The sequence below is a fragment of the Sesamum indicum genome, linkage group LG6, assembly GCF_026168435.1.
Source record: "Sesamum indicum cultivar Baizhima isolate 11 linkage group LG6, ASM2616843v1, whole genome shotgun sequence".
NCBI lineage: Eukaryota > Viridiplantae > Streptophyta > Magnoliopsida > Lamiales > Pedaliaceae > Sesamum > Sesamum indicum.
In genome coordinates, this window is record NC_142662.1 from 4,877,716 (window position 1) to 4,896,703 (window position 18,988).

Sequence of the window (18,988 nt, forward strand, 5' to 3'; positions counted from 1 at the left end):
AAAAATAAAATCAAACACTATGCAAAGAATTTGCCTCCAAATTCAATGCAATAATTTTTCTTTATAGAATTAAATAATAATAATAATAAAAATGTAGTTCAGCTAAATAATGATAAAATGTTGGGAACTTGTCCTTTTGCCTGATTTTGCTACCATAAGATTTTACTATATTTTTTAATACATTCATATTTAAAATTTGGTTGTACGTATGATAATTTTCAAATTGAAGAACATCTTCAAATGAAATAAAGAATTAATATAAACTGGCCAAATTCCTCTTCTTAATTAAAAGGCAATGCCCATTAATTTTTGTTAGAATCGTCATGCCCAAATCGTCTCTGATAGGTCAACTTAACGAGAATTGGAAACCACTCACGCGTTTCATTTCCATGCAGCGAAGAAAGCGGCGACACTGAACCTCTTACGACCACGTGTTTCTGGTGCAGTGCTACTTCACGATGGAACGAGCGATGCAGAAAGAGAGACGAAAAGAAATATGCAGAGCTTTTCTGCATTCGTTCATGTCTTTATAATGCCCGTCCTTTCCAACCCATTCTTCCTTTTCAGGAATTCCAGGTCCCCAACTTAATCCCCTCTTCATCCAACTCTTGAAAAGAATTGTTTCTTTCTTTTGGGAGTTTGTTCCGGAATCATGCTGGAAGAGGCAGAATTGCTTGGTCATTTCTGTGGTGTTGGTATCTTTCTTATTTCAGCTTTTTTTTTTCTCTTTTTGTGAAGATTATGCACACGGTTTTGGTTATTGTGTTTGAAGTTCTTTTGAGATATCTAAGCTGTGAATTGAAGGATGGTGAGTGGGTCTATGATTCTCCGTTGAATTTTGGATGGTTTTCTGGAAAACAATCAAGGAAGTCGTGTTTATGGTTGGTGTGTTCTTGACCTTGTTTGTTCAGTAATGGTGCTTGAGACTTCACAGTCTTTCCATGTTCTTTGTTTGCTTATGTGAACTCTGCTGTGTTAATTGATAAAGAAATGGTTGAAGAAAAGACTAGCAATGTGTGTTTTATAAGAAACTCTCATAGTAATAGAATTTCTTGCAAATTTCTTTGGCAGGTGGAATGAAGTAGGGAAATCATAAAGGTATCTCTTTGTTTCGGTTGTTGTCATTGTTGGATTTTAATGCTTATATTTTGGAAATGCAAGCGAGATTGAGTAGGAAGCTAAGGAAAGGTGTGGTGCTGATGACTTGCCAAGGAAAGAGGAGTTGGTCACGACCAATGCTGTCAAGAATATAGAGAAAAAGTAATCAGAAAGTGTCATTCTTTTATCTTGGTTTTGTAAGATATTAGAAAGGAGTGTTTTCTTGCATTCAGTAGCTCCCGGTTAGGCATATGGAGTTAGAGCATCGATCCGAGAAACGTTATACTTGCTAAAATACCCTGAAGAAATAGCATAATTCAAGCAATCTTCGGTTAGCTATAGTTGGGAAAGATGGGTTCATTTCCAGGACATGTGCTTCCGGGCTCATTGTTTCTTGCTATCGGAGCATGGCATGTATGGTGCTCGATAGTTAGATATGTATCGAATCCTAATTCATTCCGTGTCAGGATTTGGAACCCAGTTCCTGGTTTTGATGGGAGTCTTATGTACCTGGAGCTCTATGTAATTGTTCTTGGAGGCTTTATCGATCTGTGTGTAGAGTTCCTATACGCAACGCATCTCAGGATTTTTGTTAATGGAGTCTTGAACCCTGCCCACATGAACAACTTTGAGCACTCTGGGATGCTACTCATGTTTTTCATCTTTGGAGTCATTACACTGCTCTCTGAGAAGACGAGGTGAGTCTTCCTCTTCAGGGAATCAGCTTTGTCATGGAAAACATCTGCTTGGAAAAGTTTAATGTCCCAGAACTGACTTCATTTCATGCTTTCTGGTGGGCTTACAAACATGTTTTTGCGTTCAACATAACTCTCTTGTGCTGGTTAGCAGCTTCAAACAATGAAACAATTGTTAGTTCGACATCTGATTATCTGAACTCCATATTTCTAATTCATTTGTTCCTTTATCAGCTGTCTCCCGTTGCCTGAAGGAGCATTGTTCTTCATTGCCTCAGCAACATTCACTTCCGAGTACGTTCTATTCCTTTTCCACTCGACTAGCCACATGGGGCTGGAGGGATACTATCACCGTATCCTTGTCCTCCTCGTAGGCCTCTGCATACTGTCAGCTATAGCCGGAGCCCTCGTGCCAACGAGCTTTCCAGTTGATTTATGCATTGGAATTGCTGTAACGCTCCAAGGCCTCTGGTTCTATCAGACAGCATTCACACTCTACGGCCCGATGATGCCAGATGGCTGTACAGTCCAAGACAACGATCAAATTAAATGTAGTTCACCAGAACATGAAGTCCACGGTGAATTGCTGGCCAACTTCCAGCTATTTGCTCTGGTTTTTTCTGTTCTTGCTTCTGTGGCTGCCATATACATCTGTGCAGAGCCCCGATTCAGCCATCCCGGTCTTGTCAACTCGCGGGCCACCGGGAATGCTTGAGCAGACATCAAAGGTTGTTGCACGGATTTCTGTTTCACTGTTTGTGAGGTTTTTTGACACTTCTGAGAGGGATTTAGAGTTTTAAACCTTATGTTACCGAGTACTTGCACGAGTAGTAGTTATGAGGGAGTTTCATTACTTTTGTATACCTTTTTACAATCACCAATCTTGGAGTATAAATGGTAAAACTGTCCCAAAATTCCTTATATCATAGAAATTAGAAAAATTTTAATTCAAACTTGATCCAATTAAATCTAAACTAATCATACGACGACTGGGAAAAATATTATTTTAGTCCGCTAAGTATGCCTAATTTTAATTTTAGTCCGATAACTATGTCTATTTTTGTTTAGATCCAGTAACTTACAAAATTGCTTACTTTTAGTCCTGCGGCAAATTTTCGAACAATTTTACCTCTATGAGTCCGATAACAATTTTCGAACAATTATACGTCTTCTGGATGCGATTTTAATTAATTTTTTAAAATAAAAAATTATTTTATAATATTATATATAATATTTTATAATAATTGTTATTTCTATTATAAAACAATAAACCTCACCCCCACCCCCATGATCCCATCCCTCGCACCATCTTTTCCCCTTTTCCCCTCCCGCTCCTCCTCCTTCAGCCCCTTTCGCCCTTCACTTGTGTCAGCTTCCACCCCCCCCATATGCATATCTATATATCTATAATTGTATATATATATAAATATATTAGTTATACTATTAGTTTTAAACTTATACAGTTGATTTAAGTTAAGTAAAATTTAAGTCATTGATCTATTAGTTAAATTTAAATATTAGATTCAAATAAGATCTAATATTTATTAAATAAAATTATAAATATTATTTTATAATTAAAAAATTTAAAAATAAAAGAAAAATGCATGAATTACACAGAATCATGTGAATGGATAAATTATTCTATGCTAAATTCACTGAAAAATAATTTAATAATTTTTTCATATAAAGAATAATAAATTGTGTTAAACCCAATCAAAATCATATTCAATTTTCATGGTGCACCCACTAGGAAAGTTGGACGCGCCTCCAGGGTCCAAGAATACAATATCAATTCATGTTATATTATAATATTGAGCATTTATTCAAATTCATTATAAATTATTAAATTATATGTGTTAATTAACATGTAATTCATGTCCCATCAAATATTTATTAAACTGAGTTGCATAAAACCATTCGAATTCCTTTCCCCGCAAGCCGCCTTCATATTTTCCCTCGCTCATTTAAATTTATCCCTCATCGTTCATCATCATACCCGTTTGATTTGAGTTCTGTTTTTCTCTCTCGATCAGTCTATCGATTCGCTTCTCCTAATGCTTCCAAAGTTAAACTCCAGTGAGAACGTGCGTTCTAGTTTCTTTCTTCGTATCTGGACATACATGTGTTCATTGTGATTTCTTTGTGGAATTTTAGTTTCTGGAAGTTATCTTCGTTTTCTTGATTAATGGGTTCTTCAAGATTTGATTTCTTTTGTTGGGAATTTCTCTAGCAGGTTCTACAAAAGGGTTCTTGATTTGTTCTTGTGTACTGCGTGTGTGTGTTGTTCTGAATTTGCTGTTAATTGGATATGTTGGCCCCCGTGTGATCTTGATTGCAGTTTTTTTTTCCTGTTTGATTCTGTTGTAGTATAATACATCTGTTCAAAGTGCTTTAAATTTTGATTTTCATATCTTTTGGCGACTTTGTAGAAACTCTGCAAAAGAATTATCACCTGGATTTCCAATTTATGTAGAATATGATATGTTTGTACCATGTTTTTAGTGCCTATATAATCCATATGATTGCTTCATTTCATAAATTTCATGTTTTGAACAGAGGCTTGAAGTTAATGAGGGTTTTGTTTTTCTGAAACATCAGTTGGACAGATTCATCCCAAATCGATCCGCTATGGATTTCGATTACGCTCATTACATGCTCACTGGTGGCAAGGTCGAAAAAGAAAACACCGGACCGTGTTCTCCATCCAAACAAATTTACAGGAAGCATCTTGCAGAAATCCTGAACATGAACAGAACAAGAATCCTTGCTTTCAAGAACAAGGCGCCGTCCTCAGCAAAGAATATTCAAGAGTCTTTCTCACCTCCCCAGTGGACAAAGTCCGTTAAGCGGAGAAGGGATATTTCTCAGGTGAGTTTTAAGTTTCATATTTGTGTTTCAATGATCTGTTACTGCTGATTCTTGCTAAAATTCTACTATGTTATCTTGTTGTTGATTGACAGTCTCCAGAAAGGGTGATGGATGCTCCTGAGATCATAGATGATTTCTACCTGAATTTGTTGGATTGGGGTAGTAGTAATGTTATTGCTATTGCCTTAGCCAATACTGTATACCTGTGGGATTCCTCTGATGGTTCTATCTCTGAACTACTCTCGACGGATGATGACATTGGACCGGTGACTAGTGTCAAATGGGCACCCGATGGAAGGCACCTTGCTGTTGGCTTTAATAATTCCCATGTCCAGCTATGGGACTGCTCAGCTACTCGGTTGGTATGTTCTTGGCTTTCAAGTTCGTTCTTTGTGCATAATCATTTATTTTCATTCAATTTCAATAATTTCCCTTTCAATGTCTACAAATTATCATGACTAAGTAAGGTAAAAAATTGAACAGCTGCAACAGTGAGTTTCTCATACATCAGGCACTAGTTATATATATAGTTTGCCTTGGCTTTTCTCATAGTTCGCTTCAAAATGGATGATTGAACGTTCCATTGTACCGCTGTCTTGCTCAACATTTACCTAATCTTGTGTTGAAATTCCCAATAAATTGGTATTATGTTTTACTTTACAGTTAAGGACTCTTCGAGGAGGACATAGTTTAAGGGTCAGTTCACTTGATTGGAATGATCACATCTTGACCACTGGAGGACTGGACTGTATGATTATTAACAATGATGTGAGAATACGGTCCCACAACATTAGCACATATGGAGGACACAGTGAGGAGGTTTGTGGCTTGAAATGGTGTTCCTCAGGCCGGCAATTAGCAAGTGGTGGGAACGACAATGTACTATACATATGGTGCAGTTCCATGGCCTCCTCAAACTCATCTAATCAATGGCTTCATTGTTTGACGGACCATTCTGCTGCCGTTAAAGCACTTTCTTGGTGTCCTTTCCAGAGCAACCTTCTTGCCTCTGGTGGGGGCATAGGAGATCAGTGCATAAAGTTTTGGAACACCAATACTGGGGCATGCTTGGACTCAGTTAATACCGGTTCACAGGTCTGTGCGTTACTCTGGAGCACACACGAACGAGAACTTTTGAGCGCTCATGGATTTAACGACCATCAGCTCACCCTCTGGAAGTACCCGTCAATGGTTAAGATTGCTGAGCTTTATGGTCACACTTCAAGAGTGCTAAGCATGGCTAAGGTATCAATGAACTGATCATTTAACGTTTTTGTGAATTCATTTGATTGTTTGATAACAGATTATCGTATTTTCCCTTCCTGTCTGTATTGCTTGCAGAGCCCTGATGGCTATACGGTTGCATCTGCAGCTGGTGACGAGACGCTAAGACTGTGGAACGTTTTTGGGACTCCGACAATGGGAAAGCTTGTTGCTGATAGAAAACAAGAACCTTTTTCTAACGTACCCCGTATTCGATGAACAAGGTGTTGATGAGCTTGTGCGGAACTGGACTTTCTTGATATGGACATTAGAGTGCTGATGTGCTACAACAACTGTAAATGGCATTGAGAAGATAAATTTTATTCAAAGAGTGTTAAAGATGTTGTGAAGAACAGTTTAGTGTTTTGGGTAAACGGTAATGTATCAAGTGAAGAGGGAAAAATATTACATTCATATGAAAGAGAATGTTTGAAATATAGACAGCAACTTATATTGCAGGTCCAGCCCAAATGCATTGGATCATTTTCCAGTTTGAGCCCATCAACTTTGCAAGTTCCCATCAGAGTTTGAGCAAACTCGTTTGCGCACGGAGTTATTTCGACTGTATGATCAAAAGGGCTAAATTACAGTCTACCTATTCTTGTTATAGAAAATAGACAAATAATTTTTATATAAAAAATAAAGTAGTAATTTATTCCTCTATATTTTAAAAAATGTTGCAATTTTTACCTTCTTATGATTTTTAAATTAAAGCAAGTTACCTCTTTAGCCAGGTAGGCAAATTGCTTCATATTTTAAAATACAGATGGATAAATTATTTTTATTTTTTATAAAGGGATAATTTGCTCATTTTCAATATCATAAGAGTGTAAATTGCATTAAACCTATGATCAAAATTGCACCTTTAGTCAATATATATAAACTCACATATCTTAGATACATTTTTCTTTTTAATTCTAAATTTCCTTACCAGTTTAATTCCTAAGCAACTTTATTGGCATAAGCATCCCAGAGTTATAAACCAGAACCTTTTCCCGTGTTGTTCTCATAGAATTATTTAGAGAGTTTATATAAATCTAATTGAGAATGATTTAAACCAAAATAACTTGATCAAATCAATATCGATGGTGCAACAAAAAAACAAAGATGTGAAAATAATTCGAAATGGTTTTATAATTAGATGAATTAAGAATATAAAAATAATTGGTGATTGGTTGATGAAGGATTTGGATTGCGCTGTATTGTCTCAACGATACTGATTATTATTAGGCAGGCTCTATTAAATTATAATAAATAAAATATATTTTCTTGAAATTAAAATAATATTTTTGTGCTTTAAAGCTTGTTGGAATGAATGAGTGAGAGAAAATAGTATGGAGGAGGGCACATGTGATGATTCATGAAACCGCGTCAACTTCGTATGAGAATAGAATTGACCCCATTCCCGGGCCCGGGTACCCCAACCTGGCGATGTTCTGTTTATCATTGGACGCCAAGTCAGTGCTCGACAGCTTTTTTCGACACTTCCACTAATATTTATGCCAACTCCCCATAAATATATTCCTTTCTGTAAATAATCACCGCTTTTTCATTATTTCTCTCCCTCTCTCTCTCTCTCTCTCTCTCTCTCTCTGTAATCAGCCATGAGTCTCTTCGGCCTTGGCAGGTGATTTCCTGAAAATGACTTTTCTGTGTGATTGTTATCTATTGTTGTATGATTGCTTTACGTCAGATCTGTCTTTTCTTGTATTTGGTTTTTTATTTATTGTGTTGATTTGATGTATGTTGCTTTTTTCTGGATTGTTGTCGTATGGGTTTGTGTTTATTTATGGAGAACGTGGTGCTTGATGAAGAGAATCTAATGAAGGGTGAAAAGGCTTCGCTATTTGTTGTTTGGTTGAGGCTAGATTGATTTATGTTCCCGCTGTATGGAATTGATACCCTGACTTTTGATGGAATGAATTGCTTCAACTGATGGTTGATTGCGAAGAAATGGATTGAAGCACGATTCAATCATCTATTGTATGAGTCTGAGTGTTTGTGTTCTATAAGATGCAATTGTCAATCCGGTCTGCGGAATGTGATCGTTATGTGCAGTCAATTATGCTGTAGCTTTGTTGGCATCCTTTTAATTGTCAATCTCATCTATATCTTTTTTCTTTGCTAGTGCATAGCTTTGCATGATTCACTCTAAGAGAGAGATCTAGAATGACAAGGATCATGCTAATATGATATGCTTGCGGTAGCCTGAGCCTGAGCTTGAGCCTCATCAATAATGTAGATCAAGTACAAATGGAGTTAGTTGAAATTGTGGATCCATTGATATGACTTGAGCATCTTATGTGTTTTAAATGTGGAAGGTTTATATCTTTAACAATCGAGTTAACTTTTCTAGTTGAATACCCCAATTCATTAACCCCTAAATGTTCCAGAGAGCAAAATGACATACATGACTTGATTTTATCATTTTCGAATTTGAGCTCTACATCTGTGTCCTCAGCTATAGGTTCATTCTTTGATGTGTATTTCAAATACTATTGTTGAGTTCATCCAATTATGCACTTCTAAAGTAAATTAGTGTTCTCGGAAATTTTTATCGAGTTCATCTAATTTTTTATTCTTTATTTTTAAATAGGAATCAAAGAACATTCCGCCCCAAGAAAAGTGCTCCATCGGGTAGTAAGGTGAATCAATCTCTTTGCTAAGAACATATGTGGCTCTTTGTCTAAGTTGTTCTGATCAAGTTTTACAATAGCTATTTTGTAGCGAACTTGAGCTTGATGAATGAAAATGGCTCATTTACTTTCTAAAGAATACTATACAGCATGTGCTTTCTCAGACACTCGTAAAACAATCTATGGAACTCTGAGCTTGATATCAAAGAAATCCTTTTTTTATATTCCCTGTTATTATTTTATTATTCAGATTCCATCTCTCTTACCTTTTAAGCTTATCTTTATTTCGATCTACTGATGAATTACACAAAAGTTTGGTTGAATAGTTCAACTGCCTTGGTTCGTTTCTATTAAGATATGAATGGGGGATAGGAATTCATCTTTTTTCCTGTTATATTAGCTATCTGATTGCTTTTTGCCAAATTCTCCATGCAGTATACATTTACTTGGTTTTAGCAGCCACCTTATGCATGATTAAATTATTATGATCATATGCTGCAGGGGGCACAACTGAGAAAACATATCGATGCTACTTTAGGTAGTGGGAACTTGAGAGAAGCCGTAAGGCTACCTCCTGGGGAGGATATCAATGAATGGCTTGCCGTCAACAGTACTTTCCTCTCTCTCTCTCTCTCTCTCTCTATATATATATATATATATATAACCATTATGGGTTATATACAATATGATGTTATGAGTCGGTTTTTAACCATCGTTTCATATAGTCCTCAGTGACATCTAGGAATGCATCATAATTGTTTGATGTCAACATTACTGATGCATACATGTATTAGTTCTGTTCCCTTTCTTTGCTCATCTGCTACTCTTGGCTTCTCTCTGAGGATCAAAATTTAAACAAGCTGCCTTTTTTTTTTTTTTTAAATTTTCAGCTGTAGATTTCTTCAACCAGGTGAATCTTCTCTATGGCACCCTCACAGAGTTCTGTACGCCAGAGAACTGCCCTACAATGTCTGCCGGCCCTAAGTATGTCAGTCTGATATATTTGTCTGTGGTTTATGGTTTGGAGATAACCAGAGCATGGGTTCAAGTTAGAAGCTAGAAAGGAGAAAGTATTGATAACTTAAACTGAATGCCAGTGAAATATAGTGGATAAATCTATAAGTAGTTCCCAATTCCTTTTCTTCATAACTGTGACTTCTCCCGTACCTCAGTCTGTGGCAACTTTCACCACTTCTAGCTAACTCATATAGTATTGCTGCGCCAAATACTATTTCTATTCACTTTGTGCACGCCACAGAAATCAATTATTTAGCCAAGAAATGAACAACTTGAACACAGAAATGTTCCTCACCTGCTGATAAATGTTTTGCAGGTATGAGTACAGATGGGCAGATGGCGTACAAATTAAGAAACCTATTGAAGTTTCAGCCCCTAAATATGTTGAATATTTGATGGACTGGATTGAGACCCAGTTGGATGATGAGTCCATATTTCCCCAAAGGCTTGGTAATAATGATGCCTGATTAAGTTTAAACATGTTGCTTAGTTGGATCTACTTTAAACCTACAATTTTCCAAAGGGAAAGTCTTTCTATAGTAGCTTCCTGTGTTTGTAATGCATTACCAGCATCCAGTTTGGTGATATTTGTCTTTACTCATTGATGATTTTTCTTGTTCTATTTTTAATACTGACAAAAGACTATTTGTAGGCGCACCATTTCCTTCTAATTTCAGGGAAGTTGTGAAGACTATATTCAAACGTCTATTCCGTGTATATGCACATATATACCATTCTCATTTTCAGAAGATCGTGAGTCTTAAGGAGGAGGCCCACCTAAACACCTGCTTCAAGCATTTTATACTGTTTACATGTGTAAGTTTTCTGATCTTTGGGGTTTACTAGTCATAATCTGTTCATAATTCTGTCGTATGACTTGATCTCAAGCTGTGTTATTCACTTTTGTTTTTGGAGTCGGACCACAACGCTGTAAATTTCATGTTCCATATGGCACCTTACAGATGCGTTTCAAATGTTAACTTCCGCTTTTTATCACTTTAACAGTAATGAACAGCTAAAATTGCAATCACTGCCTTTCACTATAAAAGCCTCAACTGAAGTTGCTTCTTATGGACGTTTCAAAGAATTTGTCATTGACTAAATTTTAAATGCATTTCACATTGAAATTTATGCAACCAATTATCCAGAAAGGCCAGATGAACAAAAACACACAAGGAAGATGGTTTTAAATTTTATATATCAGCGCTTAATTGGTGGTTCAATTATTGAATCATGAAAACAGATCTCAATGCTGTTAAGTAACTGAAAAGGCTTATATTTTATTGTGCAGGAATTTTCGTTGATTGACAAGAAGGAGCTCGCTCCACTTCAAGAGCTCATAGAATCCATCGTCCCTTACTAAACTTGCTTCCAACACTCGCCTATTGAACTCATCTTATGTAGAGATAAAAATAAGTGTTTGCTTGAAATTCCCAGTAACAATTAGTATCAGTGTGATCTGCAGTTACTGTACCATCTTGTTGTGACAAAAGCTCAGCTGCTGGTGTTCTTGATACGATGAAAACGAACCTGTTCAGATTATATCAGTGCCAAGAAAAGTTTGTATGTATTTATGTCTTCATGTCTTCGACGATGAGAGGGAGAATTAGATTCACTAATTCGTGGATATGTACATGCAATTTCACATGAATCAGTTCTTTGCATGTATTATTCTCTTAAGAGGAGAAAACTTTGTATGGTTTTCCTTTCCAGAATTGTAGTCATCTCCAGGAAACGGCCAAATATGTATTTAATTTTTTCTATTAAATAATATTAGAAAATTCATTTTATGCATATATCCATATTTTTTTTAATAGATTCTCAAGATATACTTTACAAATTTTAGTTATTACATCAATAACAGTTAAATATTAACATCTTTAAATCACATAAAATAAGAGCATATAATAATATAAAAGTATGTTGTCTGATATGATAATAATTCAAATTTTACATCAGAAGATAATTACTATAGAAATATCTTCCCAAAAATACTCAAAACATGTATTTTCTTTTTCACAATTCGATACTCCAAAATATTCAAAAAATCTCTCTAACAATTTAAATTAAGTTCACTTAAACAAAAAATCATAAAATAATTTTCTACCAACTTCTATAATTTATTTACAAACTTATAAGCATTGAGTTGTTTGTCCTAACACTTCAATTTTAATTTTTTTTCACTTTTATTTTTCAAAAATACTCTTTAACTTTTACTTTTATTATACAATTTGTGTTATAAAATATTCTTACCATAAATGCAAAAACTATTGGAAACATTCCTTAGAGATATCATCATATGTAGAAGAAGACATAAGTTGATGAAACGCTTTTCTCCTCTAACTCAAAGCCAAAATTTGATGTTTTTGTTTGTTGATGATGATAGAAAGCAAGTATTTGTTGGATTTTTGCTTCCCACATTGGAATCTCAAAAACTTAAGGACAAAGCTTGCATACTGTGGTCATCATACTATCACATGAGGTGTAACATCATTGGACCACCACCACAACACCCACACCCACACCCACAATCCCATAATTTCTTCACCCCCTCCAAACAGCCCCCCAACCCCAGCCCCAGCCCCACCCAATCCTATGTTGCCCCCCCACCGCCCCTTCCTTTGCTCCCTCTAATCTCAGCACACCAAAAAACCACTATAATCTCCTCATTAGATATCTTCTAAAATCAAAAGACCCCTCAAGAAATTTTCCCTTGTCCAAGAAAATGCCACCATAATTGTACTTGTAAGTCACCAGCTCTCACTTGTGTTAGTTTCAGATTGTCACAGTGTTCCAGTGTACTTATTAAAATTCCAAACTTTTTCATTTTTCCTTCACCAGCATTTAACCCCTCTTCTCTCTTCTCTCTGAGCTGAGGTCTACCTTCCATGTTTGGCCAAACCCTAGATCTGTCCCCCCTGTAGGTGAATAGCACTCTGTCCTTCTCTTGCATACACACTGCAAGTGTGTCTCCGTGTTTGGTGTGTTTTTGTGACTTTTTTTTTTTCTCTGTTCTTGAAGTTTTCTGGCTGCAGCTTTTTCTTCAACAAGCACTTAGTGTACATGTGTTAACTGAGCTGTTTGTCTTTGTTTTTTCTTTTTCTATTTTCCCTTGTGTGGGAGCTGCTTTTCTGGGAAGTGAGGAAAGTTGCATCTTGAGCGCCCTTTCCCCATCGCAGAAAAAAGAAAGAAACAAACAACCTGGGTTCTAAGAAAGTAGTTTTTTTTTGCATGTGTATATGTGTTTCTTGTAGTATATATGCTGACTGAAGTTATGCTGTTTGTGGATGCAGATTCTCTGGGAAGTGGAAGGAGGACTAGATAATACTGAATTGATTTGGGTCTGGATTTAGAGAGGGAAGAGAGAAGGAAAAAAGAGTAGAATTAAGAGAGGAAAGATGAGTGGAACAGCTTCGACATCGGTGGCAGTAGGGCTGGGGATAGGGGGAGGAGGGGAGATGGGGTATGGGGGGTATAGGGCACCATTCACAGCAGTGCAATGGCAGGAGCTGGAGCACCAAGCGATGATATACAAATACCTGGTGGCTGGCTTGCCAGTGCCACCAGACCTGGTTATGCCAATTCGTCGCAGCTTTGAGGCTCTTTCTGCCCGTTTCTTCCACCATCCTTCTTGTAAAATAATCTCATTCTTTTACTGTCTATAAGTGTATGCGCAAACTCATGCAAGGAGCACTCACATGAATCTATGTATATGCTATGAGATGCTAAGTTGCTACTAATTGATGTATGAAGGTTAGGAGAGAATCTTTATTGGAACTGTGGCTACAAGCCAATTGGTGAATGATAATTTCTTTTGAGAACTTGGAGCCCTGCCTATGATTATGGTCATTGGTGATGCCACGGGTCATCTTAAGAGAGCTTTTGTAAACTTCTTGCTAGAAAGTGCTGATATATAATCTATGTTCATATACTTGTTGACTGCTAGTTGTAATTTGTAAATGATGCCATCAATGACTTTCTGTTTCTATGTTGGGGACCTGAGCTCCATTCTTGAAGACAATATTTAGATTGTAAAACCTTTTTCTTTTATGACTTAGCTAATGAGAAAATTGAAAATCAATGAGACTAATTATAAGGATCTACTGGTTTCTGGGAATCGACTGTTGTGACTTTTTTCTTTTCTGGCTATTCATCACGCAGTGGGCTATTGTTCCTATTATGGGAAGAAATTTGATCCTGAGCCTGGGAGATGCCGGAGGACAGATGGAAAGAAGTGGAGGTGCTCTAAAGACGCACATCCAGACTCCAAATATTGCGAGCGGCACATGCACCGTGGTCGCAACCGTTCAAGAAAGCCTGTGGAATCCCAATCTAATTCGCAGCCCATGTCAACTGCGATGTCCCACATATCTAGTGGGTGCGGTAGTAACAGTGGAAGCTTCCAAGTCAGTGGCAGTGGAAGCTTTCAGAACATGCCGTTGTATTCTGTTGTTAATTCAGAAGGATCATCTTTTGGAAGCAATGTGACAAAGCTGCAGATGGAACCTATTTCCTATGGAATTGATAACAAGGAATTCAGGTACATTTGTTGAAAGTTAGTCGATTATCGTACTATCCGCAGAACATGCTCCTAGTGGCAAGCTAACTAATAAAATGGAAAAATCGTAGTATTTTGGAAAATGTAAGAAAAATTTCCCAGATTCCTTTTGATCTCCCTCGACAAGCCAATGTGGGGAAAGAAAAGATCTCCTTTCACTTGATTCAGAGCATCTAGAGAAGTGGCCCCAGGAGCATGTGAATGTGTTTGTTGGTTTCAAGTAAATACAGAAGATGATAGGATTAAAAAGTTTTCATTGCTGTAGACATTTAAGAAACTAAGTATACTACTTACAAAGTAAGCCAATTTCTACAGAAGGATGTGATGTGCTATTGAACCTTGTGATTCACATAACGAATCCCATTATTCAAGTTTCTTCCCCCATCTTGCAAATAAAGATGAATCAGAATTTTGTTTGAACCTTTTTCTCTGATAAAATGCAAGGTTTGGAGAAAGCCCCTCTATTTCCTTATGTTTCTGTAACTGGCTGACTTCTTTTTTTCTTTATAAGAGAAAAATCAAGACTTATGTCTCACATTCATGGGAATAAAGTGAGTTATAATATATCATCCATTTGTCTTTACAAATTCATTCTGACTATTAGAAATAACTGTAGTAGGTTAGCCTTAACCACCCAAATTTATCACGTTTAAAGTACTACTGCTATTCCCAGAAACTACTTTCCCTGATATTGTACTCTTTTCATCATCTTGACATCAATTGCTAACATCCCCCTAGGAAACTATGCTTGTTGCAATAAGTGACCTGCTGGTGCTTTAAGTCATTTTGAATTTTGTCTTTCTGTTTGACCTCATAAGCTTATAACATCCATGCTCTGGATGGAAACAAGAAGGGCCTCTGCAGCAGCTTCCATTAGTATGCTGTGTAAATGTGAAGTCCTAAGAGTTCAAGGGTATTATTTACGACTTATGACTACCTTACCTTAGCTCTTCTAGTCCCAAGTAACAAATCTTGTCCAACTCCTTTTTTCCCGTCCTTTTCTAGCACGTGTCTGAACTCCTATATGTTAAATTTGGATGAATTTACTTTATATTCTAACTGATCTATTTATTACTTCATCCAACTTTTTTCACTATGAAAGAACGAATATTCTGTGTTCCCACCTCATTCCAAGCAAGAGAAGAAATACAAAGCAATTATAAATATTTCTTTATATATTCAGATATGTTTCTTATGCTGACTAAGTGTTTGATTTCTGCCTAACAAGCAACATGAGCAGCCAGGTAAGCATCAAAGCTTCACATGTTACATCAGTGGCTAGTTTTTTCCATGACTCTCCGCTTAAAATAGCACCACTTGTTATTTTTCTCTAAATTTTGACTTGGTTATATGGTCTGGAATGATTGTATCAAATTCATTGTTAGAAAGCTCTGATTTGACCTTGCAAAATATTCTTCATTAAGCTATTAGTTTCCCCGACATTGTTAGCTTTACTTAAGTTGGATTGTCTTGGATAGTGGATTTGAAACTTTGTCTAGGTGGTGGGTTCTTAGTATTATCTGCTGTACATTTATACTTAAGGTTCAACTATTCACTGACGTGAAGCATGATCCTCTCTCTGGTGATGTTTTACCATAATTATAAAATTCTAGATGTTTTTCTGGCTTGTATGATATGAAAAGCAACATCGAATGCTATTAGTGTTAGAGTTACTTACGGAAGTGTTACACTTGCAATGCAAGTATATTAGTAAGAGAAGTTGGATTTGGAAGCTTTCAGTATAGATCTGAAAGCTAACTCTTGAGCCCTTGAAAGGTTCTTCTATAGGCCATATGAATTCCATTATCTATCTGCTGTTTGGTGGCTGGCAAAGCATTCTCTGTCACATTCTTGGCAACAATCATTTATTTGTCAAGGTTTTAAAAGAATGTCAAGTTGCAGGATGTTGAAGGCTTCTTCAGATATATCATCTACTGGAGTATGGTTTAATTCACACGTTTCAGACACCTATCTAATTTATTGATACATTGATGGCGACCAAGTTTGATTGTCGTTCACACTACTACACTATACCTAGTGTCATGATTATACACCAGATAAATATAAAGTCTTCTGTAGCTAAGTCATTTTACCTGGAGAAGCTCCTTTTTGTTTTTGCCTTCTGTTGAGGCTCACTATTTTATGTAGCCAGTCATTTGTCTGCTTTATGTCATTTTTTCCTTAGTTTGTGTCTAATGTCAAGTCTCATTGGTTGGTTCTTGAGTTATGCTTGAGTTATAGTTCTATGTGTTACACTTTCAACTTTGACTGTCAACTTGTTTGGTGTGGGAGTTGATGTTGGGGCAGACTGGTGATGGCTCTTTTATCGCTTGCATAATATGGTTCTTCCTTCCAATGTCTTGCACTTCCTTCATTTAGACAAAAGTAAGTTTAGTGCATGTCAGTGCAGGGAGAATGCGAAAAGTTGTTTTAGTTAAATGGTATAGAATGAATAATATAGAACAAAGCAAGAAGATGCATCAAAAAGTAAAATTTCCTCGAAGAACAAAGAGATGCTGCTTACTAAACGAACTTTACATATGGAACAGTGAAGAATAAAAGTAAAATGCTAAGTTGAACTGTGAAATTGATTTTTGTCATCATCTGGTCCGCTGCAAGTGACAATTACTGGGGTATTTATTGTCTATATTCCTTGCAGCTGGTTCCTGCCAGATATCACTTGCCTTGCGAAGTTAATAGATCCCTGGTTGGGTGGGAGTTGAGCACATACTTGGAGAACTGAAAGTACCATTCTATCAGATTTATCCATATCTATCATAGGATAATAGAGTTCTCTTCCCCCCTTAAAAGAATGTGGAGTTATCAACAGATTTCAGGGTCCCCATTTCTTTGTTGCACAAGTCATGCTCTAAAGATTTTGTTCCCAATCGGTCAATTTCACCCCTGATTTCGATGTCTAGTGCCATGCAGAGACATTTGGTGGATTATTGATGTATATTGAGGTAGGTTCCTCAAGTCGAGAACAAGTTGGGAGATGAATAGAACTGAACCTGATAATATTTGATGATTATGAATGCAAGACAAATTTATGATAGTCGCATCTTAGAAACGTAGGTTCGATGCTACTGTTCATTCCCTTTGTTATAGCCTGTTTCTGCTTTCCAACTAGGAAATCAGTCACTGCGGTAGCTCCACTGATTTTGAATACTGATTGAAAACTTGTCTCTTTTCTTTTGTGGGCAGTTTCTTGAGATGCAGATAAGGTTTTTGGCTTCTTAATTCAGAAAATTAAGAATTTGATCTTTGCTTCAGTGAATGAGAATGTGGTCTTTGTTGATATCCAACTGAAAGTCATTTTAATATACAGGTATGTTCATGGACTAACTCCTGATGCTGATGACCACAGTTTCTCTCCGGAGGTTTCTGGAAGTGTGGGAAGTCTGGGTCTAGGCTCTTGTGCAGGAACCGGCTCATGGCGACTCATGCCGTCTCAAGTCCCATCAAGTTCCCTGTTAAAGCAGAAATCTGATTCCCTTTTGCTGGGCCCTTCTTCTACTCAACAAAATATGCCTCATGCTTTTGAGCCAATCACTACTACTGCCTCGAAACAGCGGCAGCAGCACTGCTTTTTGGGGAATGAGATTGGTTCGCCGGGTGCCGTAAAGCAGGAGCAACATCCGGTGCATCCATTCTTTAGCGAGTGGCCCACAACTAAAGAATCATGGTCCACCCTGGATGACGATGATGGGTCCAACAAAAATGTTTTCTCCTCGACCCAGCTCTCCATTTCAATTCCGAGGGCATCGTCTGACTTTTCTTCAAGAGCTGCTTACTCCCAAAACGGTGAGTTGAAGGGGCTACAACTGTAGCAACCAAGGTAGAAAATTCTTGTCTGACCAAGCTTGGCCAGATCCAACCAATTTTATTACAATGTTCATGTAATCGGTCACTCCCATTGTATGCCACGCCCATGATGTAGCAAGTGTAATTCACATGCCGGACATTTGGGTTTTGCCATACCAAGTTCGGGTTAAAACCTCTGCGAGCCCCACGATAGCCATCATAGCTTGAAATTACTAAAATTCAGAGTACTAACTGAAATTTTTTTATTTATTGACGCACAGATGCTTGAGGGAAGATGCTTAGAACAATAAAACCAATCAGGTGGCTGCTGCTTTGCTGATTGACGGCGTAGTTCGTGGACGTATGTGCTTGTTATGAAGTTCAATGTAACCGTATCAGTTGTCGACTTTTTTAATGTTTTTTAACTGTCATTGGTGTTCAGCATACTCTTTAAGTGAACTCTATATGTTGTAAAGTCAGATTCTTCCTCAACTTCAGCACCTTTGAATAAGCGTATTGTATTAGTCTTTGCCCCTAGTGCTGACGCCTTCGGTTTTGCTTATAACTATTGGCCGTAATAAAGCAAAGAATTTGTGAATATATCTTCGAATACTAACATTTGATGATATTAACCTCAATAGCTTGTCTTGTCACTTCTGTACTAATTTCTTGGTGATCATCGGTTTTCGTGGTGTTGAGGTCTGATTCTTCTTCAACTTCCACCGCATTCTAAAAGCCGCTGTGTTTTTTACCGGAGTCATCGCTACGTACTTAAGAGATAGCTTAAATAAAGTTCTCCGAAACAGTGGAAGTGTTTTTATGTCCGAAGATTATGGCTATGGATGAAGAGATCTCGAGATTCCCATGTTACTAGAAATCTTTACTGCAGGTCGATTGTGATGTACTGAAGAATCCTATGAACTTCATTGTAAACTAATATCAAAGCAGCAAAATCAAGTTGACCGAAAGTAGTTCATTTCCATTAAACTAAATGCAGACTCAGGAAAACCGTAAAACAGAATGGAAAGCGAAAGAAAAAGAAAAAAAGA

General features: G+C 37.0%; 4 protein-coding genes across 9 annotated transcripts; all 4 read left to right on the forward strand.

Moving 5' to 3' along the window:
* The first annotated feature begins 361 nt into the window (after positions 1-361).
* LOC105172738 (uncharacterized) lies at positions 362-2,697 on the forward strand. Its single transcript, XM_011094299.3, has 3 exons — positions 362-695; positions 1,072-1,796; positions 2,028-2,697. Exons 2-3 carry the CDS (start codon positions 1,450-1,452, stop codon positions 2,506-2,508), a joined length of 828 nt encoding a protein of 275 aa, XP_011092601.1. The 5' UTR covers positions 362-695; positions 1,072-1,449; the 3' UTR covers positions 2,509-2,697.
* Positions 2,698-3,730: 1,033 nt separating this feature from the next.
* LOC105172739 (cell division cycle 20.1, cofactor of APC complex-like) lies at positions 3,731-6,382 on the forward strand. The gene is made up of 5 exons (XM_011094300.3): positions 3,731-3,877; positions 4,392-4,661; positions 4,754-5,023; positions 5,325-5,906; positions 6,003-6,382. Exons 1-5 carry the CDS (start codon positions 3,848-3,850, stop codon positions 6,141-6,143), a joined length of 1,293 nt encoding a protein of 430 aa, XP_011092602.1. The 5' UTR covers positions 3,731-3,847; the 3' UTR covers positions 6,144-6,382.
* A 1,030-nt stretch (positions 6,383-7,412) lies between these two features.
* LOC105172740 (MOB kinase activator-like 1A) lies at positions 7,413-11,373 on the forward strand. Its single transcript, XM_011094302.3, has 7 exons — positions 7,413-7,551; positions 8,521-8,569; positions 9,062-9,170; positions 9,451-9,544; positions 9,894-10,027; positions 10,230-10,393; positions 10,869-11,373. The coding sequence occupies exons 1-7, from the start codon at positions 7,529-7,531 to the stop codon at positions 10,938-10,940; spliced, it is 645 nt and encodes a 214-aa protein (XP_011092604.1). The 5' UTR covers positions 7,413-7,528; the 3' UTR covers positions 10,941-11,373.
* A 759-nt stretch (positions 11,374-12,132) lies between these two features.
* On the forward strand, positions 12,133-18,539 carry LOC105172741 (growth-regulating factor 4). 6 transcript variants are annotated; one of them, XM_088881711.1, is made up of 6 exons: positions 12,133-12,322; positions 12,419-12,501; positions 12,871-13,210; positions 13,739-14,117; positions 17,464-17,973; positions 18,221-18,539. In XM_088881711.1, exons 3-5 carry the CDS (start codon positions 12,976-12,978, stop codon positions 17,963-17,965), a joined length of 1,116 nt encoding a protein of 371 aa, XP_088737837.1. In that variant the 5' UTR covers positions 12,133-12,322; positions 12,419-12,501; positions 12,871-12,975; the 3' UTR covers positions 17,966-17,973; positions 18,221-18,539. The 6 variants fall into 6 exon arrangements, with proteins under 6 accessions (XP_088737837.1, XP_088737838.1, XP_020553030.1 ...); XM_088881712.1 differs by having other exon boundaries at positions 12,419-12,497; XM_020697371.2 differs by lacking the exon at positions 12,419-12,501.
* The last annotated feature ends 449 nt before the right edge of the window (positions 18,540-18,988 follow it).